Here is a 7,500-nt window from a genome sequence, read left to right on the forward strand (position 1 = left end):
AATAACAATAATAAAATAACAACAATAATGATAATGATAATAATAATAATGTTAATGATTATAACTACAATAATAACATTAATAATGATACTGATAAAGATAACAGTGACTATCATTACTACTGTTATGATCATTATCATTAGCCTCGTCATTATTATCATCATTGTTTTTTATTGTTGTTGTCGTTGTTATAACAACACTAATAATGATAACGATAATAATAATAATGATCATCCTCATCACAACCATTATTATTATTATTGTTGTTGTTGTTGTTGTTGTTGTTATATCATTATTGTTTTTATTCTCATTACCTCATTCTCATTATTATTATCATATTATATTATATTTAATATTATCCTTATCCTTATCCTTATCATTATCATTATCATTATCATTATCATTATCATTATTATTATAATAATTATCATTATTAATACTATCATCATTATTATTATCATTATTGTTGTTGTTGTTGTTCTTATGATTAGTATGATTACCATCATTATCACTATTATCATTATTGTCAATACTTTTTATTATCGTTATCATCCTTTTCATTATTATTATTATTATTATTATTATTATTATTATTATTATTATTATTATTATTTTCATTATTATAATTATTACTATTAGCATCGTTATCATAGTTATTACTATATTATCATGATCATCATCATTATCAAGTTACTGCTACCGTTATTACCATTATCATTATTATTTTCATTACCATTTTATAGGTAACACCAACATATCACAACACATAAAGACGATAACACTTGCTATGATAATAACAACGAAGATGATGATAGTAATGATGATAAAGGTAATGATATGACCACCCCTCCTCTCTCTCTCTCTCTCTCTCTCTCTCTCTCTCTCTCTCTCTCCTCTCTTTCTCTCTTCTCTCTCTCTCTCTCTCTCTCTCTCTCTCTCTCTCTCTCTCTCTCTCTTCTTCTTTCTTTCTTTCTCTCTCTCTCTCTCTCTCTCTCTCTCTCTCTCTCTCTCTCTCTCTCTCTCTCTCTCTCTCTCTTTCTCTCTCTTTTCTCCCATGCTCCCCACCCTCTCTCTCACTGTATTTGTTTTCAGTCTCCATGTATGCTTTTGTTTAATTGTTTTGCGCTATTGTTTGGGAGTACCTTTTTCCATCAACACTATACATTTTTTTTCTTTTACCATTCACACGACAATTCTTTGCAACAATTTTACTGACAAATAGGGTGTCTCTTGTATATCAAATTACTGTATCATTCCACACATTCCACGTCTATCTATCTATCTATCTATCTATCTATCTATATATATATACATATATATACATACACAAACACACAATTTCATATACGAGTGAGGACGTGTTTGTGTGTGTGTGTGTGTGTGTGTGTGTGTGTGTGTGTGTGTGTGTGTGTGTGTGTGTGTGTGTGTGTTGTGTGTGTGTGTGTGTGTGTGGCGTGTGCATGTGTGTGTGTTTGTGCAGACAGACATATAAATATAGAAACACAGATAAACAGATATGTACTATATACATGTTCAAGGACTTTTGGTGAAACTCGTTTTATAGCAAATGTTTTAATACTGTCAAATATTATACAATGCATAGAGATATATATCAACAATACAGTGATAATGTTAATACATAACGTTTAAATCATGTTATCTTATAGCACTTCACTTGCTCCCTGTGTAAAATGATGGCCATGACAAGCGAATGATATAAACATTCAAGTCTTAAAAACCTATTAAATGCAAGATATAAGATATATGGCAAAGGAATATTATTGTAATTAGAACCTAATTTCTCGATCTAGAAAACGAAGATCTAGACCTCGATCGAAATGTACTTCTAGAATTAGTTCTGTTGATTTTCTCATTCGACCCAATCCCTGTATTTACTTGAGCCAGGGCTGAGAGAGCCTCCAGTTCCAGATCAGTTAAAGGTTCACTGGAGTCCTTCGTCGAACTTCTGGATACATTCGAGGTAGAGGAAAATCTCGAGGATCCACTACTTTGAGAAAACGAAGAGGAACTTTCAACTTTTTCACTGTCTGTGTTTGTTGAGACGCTTGACTTGATGCTCGTCCCAACAACCCGGAGTTTCAAGCCTGAGGGAATGTCTGTGATCTGTGATGGTTCTGAATTTCCTGTAGAAGAGGAGCTTGCTGACTGGGCGTTGAATGAAGATGAGGATGAAGAGAATGAATTAAATGTTCTTTCCTGAGAACTGGCGTTTTCATCTTCAGCCTGCAGGTTCCTATCAGAAACGGGGGTAATTCTTGTGATCACCCGTCTGCGGGAATTACCTGAATTCCTGAATCTCGTACTACCTCGTCTTCCGTTGTTCAAAGATGTGGAAATTGTTGTTGAAGCCTCAGTGTCAGAACTATCTCTTTCCTGATTTTCGATCCTCTTACGGACAACAACTCTTCTGTTGTTTGTTTTGAGTCTTCGAAGGGGAGCAGCAGTCGTTGTGATAGGCTGAGGAGGTACTGTGGTTGTAATGCTGTTGGATACCCTGGAGTTACCTCGGCTGCGGCCTTCAAAAGATCTGGACGAGCTACGAACACTTGCCTCTTGGTTGGTGGATACTTTGTCTTGGCTATTTTTATTGGGGGTGAACTTTACAGATAGTAACTTAGCATTGCCGGCACCTGGATTAAAATTCCGTAATGCTGCTAGTGCCCTTTGAGTCTTTGCATCACTTTGTGAATCCTGAGTAGCCTCTTGTGAGTTTGGTACTACTGTTGTCGTGACGGATTCCTGACTCGTAGTTGGTGCTGCTGGTCCACGACGGCGTGAGGTAAATCTTGTCGAACCACGTGATCCATTGTCATTGCTGGTTGTTTTGGTCACTGTGGCTTTCTTATTTGGGACGAACCTCACTGACAATAACTGTGAATTCCCAAGCCCAGGGTTAAATCTTGCTAGAGCATCTAATGCCCTAGTGCGTTTCTTTTCTTCCTCTGTTTGGCCGTCAGAAGTTAATGTTGATTCTTGATTGGTAACAGAGCTTGCACGGGATGATCCCCGTGATCTTGAAGATGACCTTGATCCTTGCCTTACTGATGACCTTGATCCTTGCCTTCCTGATAGTCTACTAGATCCGGAAGACACTCTTGCATTCTGACTCCTTGTTTGGGCACTGGAGACAGAGGAAGCTCTAAGTGTTTCCCCGTTGTTAGAAGACTGAGTACTATCCAAAGCAGTGTCTGTTGTTTCCTGTTGAGCACTCACACTTGCCTGGTTATTTTTATTAGTTCTTCGTGATCCTGGTCTTCCATTAATAATAATCTTCTTCTTGATCACAGTTCTTTCATTTCCTTGTGAATTTTGGCTTCCTTCGGAAACTTCAAACACACGAAGGCCATCAAAAGATTCTTCAGTATTTTCTTGAACATTGGCCTCTGATTCTGCAGCAGTTTGAGAATTAGTAACCACATTATTCCTGCTGGTTAAACGCTGACGACTTGAGGTCCTTCTGAATGAATTATTTATTAGAGGTGCTGTTGTTGTTATTCTTGGGCCATTCAAAGGAGAAGTTCCGGTATTAAAAGATGGTGTTGTTGGTTTTGATACCTGAGAATTGGTTATGGAAGCATCAGTAGAAGTAGCCTGCTTTACAATAGGTGCTAGTGTGACTTGGTTCCTTATTGTAGGCCTAGTGTTGCGGGCAGAGTTTAAGGAATTACTTGAGAAGAAATTACCACGGGATCCGAAGGCCCTTGCCTGGTTCCTACGAGAATTAGTGGACACAATCTGTACAGGGGCCTCTGTATTCTCAGTTTCATAATCCTCAAAAGTTGATTCAGTTGTCAGCTCATATTCTGTATTGACTTCATAATCATAATTCTCTGTAGTAGTTACCAAATCAATTTCCCCAAATTCATTGCTTTGAGAAGAGGCTTCGTTTTTCTGTATATCAACAGAAACGGTTTTTGAAATTTCGTTGTTTTGTACCTGAGATGATCCATGCACTCTAAATGAGTTTGAAGATAACTGATTCCTTGATGATCCAGAATTCTGAGTGTTTGTTACTGAACTTGATGTACCTTGGGAGAGAGATAATCCATGAAATCTTTGGCCAGTTGCTACTGAGTCTACGACAGTACGAGGGGATGTGGGTCTCTGAAAGTTGGTAGAACCACTTGTTGAACCACTAGACCTGAAGGAGCCATTTGAAGTCTGGATATTTGAGTGTGATACGCTAGAACTCTGAGCATTTGTTCTAATAGCTCCATGTGGACCAGACACAGATGCTCCACTGGATCCTACTGTTCCCCTAGAAGTCTGAGTGCCAAATGATGAGAAACTAGCAGACGAATCTTTTACAGATTCTGTCTTGCTTACTTCATTGTTTGCAGAATTCCTGCTGCCTGATGAAGAACGTTGGCTTCCGCTTGATGTACGAAACCTGCGATTTCCCCTTGGAATAGAAGCAGCAGCTGAGCTTTGCCTGACAGAGGTTTGAGTATTTCTAGAGTTCCATAATGATCCCTGCAAGAGGTAGGCGCTAGGTTGGAACTTCTTCTTTCCTCTGTTCCTGTTAACATGTGAAGATGATCTGGATCCTTGACTGTTTGAGATAGTGGAGGAGGACTGCGTACTTTGAACGTTGGACAACTCAGATCCTCTTGTTCTTGATACTGAGGAGGATGCTGTTGCACTTGAAGATGCTGTCCCACGAACACCTGATGAAGCTGACCCACGAACACCTGAAGAAGCTGACCCACGAACACCTGAAGAAGCTGACCCACGAACGCCTGAAGAAGCTGACCCACGAACACCTGAAGAAGCTGACCCACGAACACCTGAAGAAGCTGACCCTTGAGTTGAAGAAACAGATCCATGAACTGATGAGGAACCTGACTCATGACCTCTTACCAATACTGACCCCTGTGATCCTGTAAGTGACCCCTGTATGCCTGTGGATATTGACCCTTGAACTGTAGCAACTGAACTTTGTACTCCAGAGGCTGTAGACCCTCTGATTCCTGAAGATGCTGACCCATGCACTCCTGATCCATGAAGTCCAGATGCTTCAGACCCTTGTGATTCAGATTGGTGTTGAGCAGTTGAACTTGTTAATCCTTGACTTTCTGTAGAACTTCTGAGTTTTGAAGAAGACTTTTCCCCTTCATTGCTTACTAAGAGAGTTGTTACCCGTGATCCTGGGTTCTTGTTTATTGATTGAGAAGCAACACCTATATTAGATGAGCCTCTTGATCCAAAAGTTGTAGTTGATACAGCTGCATCAGCTGAACCCTGCACCCCTAGATTAATTTGAGAATTTGCCTCTGATCCTTGTATATTAGACAAATGTACACCATTAACATGTGAGGTGCCTTGGGTATTGGTTACAGATGTTCTGCTGTTGACATTCAAAACAGATGTTCCTTGTAAACCTGACGTTCCTGTAGATCCTTGTGTGTTAGAAGTGGATCTGGCTGTTGATTGGAAGTTGACTGTTGATGTACCAGTGGATACACCTCTAGATCCTTGTGCATTAGACAGAGACACTCCACTAGCTCCTGCTGTTCCCCTAGATATTTGGGCATTAGAAGCAGATACTCCACTTAATCCCAGTGTAGCAGTTGCAGATGCAGTTCCTCTGGATCCTGGCCTGTTCAGTATGGAAGCTCCACTAAATCCAGAGGTTCCTCTTGATCCTTGTGTGTTAAGTGTAGATCCAGTTGTTCCTGTAGCTCCTGCTGTTCCCCTAGATGCCTGAGTGCTAGAAAGAGATGCTCCACTTATTCCTGAGGAACTAATAGATCCTTGTGTACCAGATGTAGATGCTCCACTAAACCCTGCAGTTCCTCTGGATCCCTGTACATTAGATACGGTAGTTTTGATAGCTCCCTGTGCACTAGACACAGAAGCTCCGTTGAATCCCACAGTTCCCCTAGATGCCTGGCTGCCTGAAGCTGAACCTCCACTGAGGTTTGATGAACTGGAGGATCCTACTGTGCCAGAAACAGATGCTCCACTAAATCCTGTAGTTCCCCTAGATCCATGAGTGTTAGATATAGATGCTCCATTGAAGTTGACAGTTCCTCTAGATCCCTGGAAGCTGGTGGATGTCCCTGTAGATCCTTGTGCATTAGACAGAGAAGTTCTAATAGATTCCTGTGAATTAGACACAGATGCTCCTGCTGTTCCCCTTGATGCTTGAGTGTTAGATGTAGACCCTCTACTTATTCCTGAAGAACTGCTAGATACAGATGCTCCACTAAATCCTGCAGTTCCTCTGGAACCTTGGGTGTTAGATATAGATACTCTGTTAAAGCCTCCTGTTTCTTGGGATCCTTGGAGGCTGTTTGCAGCTGTTCCAGAAGATGTTCCCCTGGATCCTTGTACATTTGAGGCAGTTATTCTAATAGTCCCCTGAGTACCAGAGACTGAAGCTCCACCGGATCCTACTGTTCCCCTAGAAGCCTGAGTGCTAGATAATGAAGTGGTAGATCCCAGCGTGCCAGATGTTGATACCCCATTGAACCCTGTAGTTCCTCTAGGTCCTTGGGTATTAGATCCAGATACTCCACTGAATCCTGCTGCTCCTTGGGATCCTTGAAGGTTAGCTGTGGATGTTCCAGATGAACCTTGGGCATTAGCTACTGAAGTTCTGCTAGATCCCTGTGTAGTTGATACAAATGCTCCACTGGCCCCTGCTGTTCCCCTAGATGCTTGTGTGCCAGATACTCCACCCAATCCTTGGGTGTTAGATATAGATGCTCCATTGAATCCTGCTGTTCCTTGAGACCCTGTGTTAGATGCAGATACTCCACCAAATCCTGATGAGCTGGTAGATCCTAGTGTGCCAGATGTTGATGCTCCACTGAATCCTGCAGTTCCTCTAGATCCTTGGGTATTAGATCCAGATACTCCACCGAATCCTACTGTTCCTCGAGATCCTTGGAAGTTAGTTGTTGATGTTCCTGATGATCCTTGGGCATTAGCTACTGAAGTTCTGTCAAATCCCTGTGTTGTAGATACAAATGCTCCACTAGCTCCTGTTGTTCCCCTAGATACCCCACCCACTTGTAATCCTTGGGTGTTAAATGTAGATGCACCACTAAATCCTGCTGTTCCTTGAGACCCTTGGATATTGGTTGTGGTTCCAGTGGATACTCCCTGAGACCCTTGCAAATTTGATACAGTAGTTTTAACGGCTCCCTGTGCATTCGACACAGATGCTCCACTGGCTTCTGGTTTTCCCCTTGTTGCCTGGGTGTTAGATGCAGATACTCCACCAAATCCTGATGAGCTGGTAGATCCCAGTGTGCCAGATGTTGATGCCCCACTAAATCCTGTAGTTCCCCTAGACCCTTGGATATTAGATGTAGATGCTCCATTGAATCCTGCTGTTCCTTGAGACCCTCGAATATTGGTTGCAGTTCCAGATGATGCTCCTCGAGACCCTTGTACATTTGATACAGTAGTTCTAATGGTTCCCTGTGCATTAGATACAGATGCTCCACCGGATCCTGCTGTTCCCCTTGA

At 41.2% G+C, this 7,500-nt stretch overlaps 1 protein-coding gene across 1 annotated transcript in view; it reads right to left on the reverse strand.

The window, feature by feature from the left end:
- Nucleotides 1–1,556: 1,556 nt before the first annotated feature.
- The window catches only part of LOC119577187 (platelet binding protein GspB-like), a 10,130-nt gene continuing 4,186 nt past the window's right edge, over nucleotides 1,557–7,500 (reverse strand). Inside the window, exon 4 of the mRNA XM_037924918.1 lies at nucleotides 1,557–7,500. This exon is cut by the window's right edge and continues 450 nt beyond it. Coding sequence (XP_037780846.1) covers nucleotides 1,795–7,500 — 5,706 coding nt within the window. The 3' untranslated portion in view covers nucleotides 1,557–1,794.

This window comes from Penaeus monodon, chromosome 1 (genome assembly GCF_015228065.2).
Source record: "Penaeus monodon isolate SGIC_2016 chromosome 1, NSTDA_Pmon_1, whole genome shotgun sequence".
NCBI classification, from domain to species: Eukaryota; Metazoa; Arthropoda; class Malacostraca; order Decapoda; family Penaeidae; genus Penaeus; species Penaeus monodon.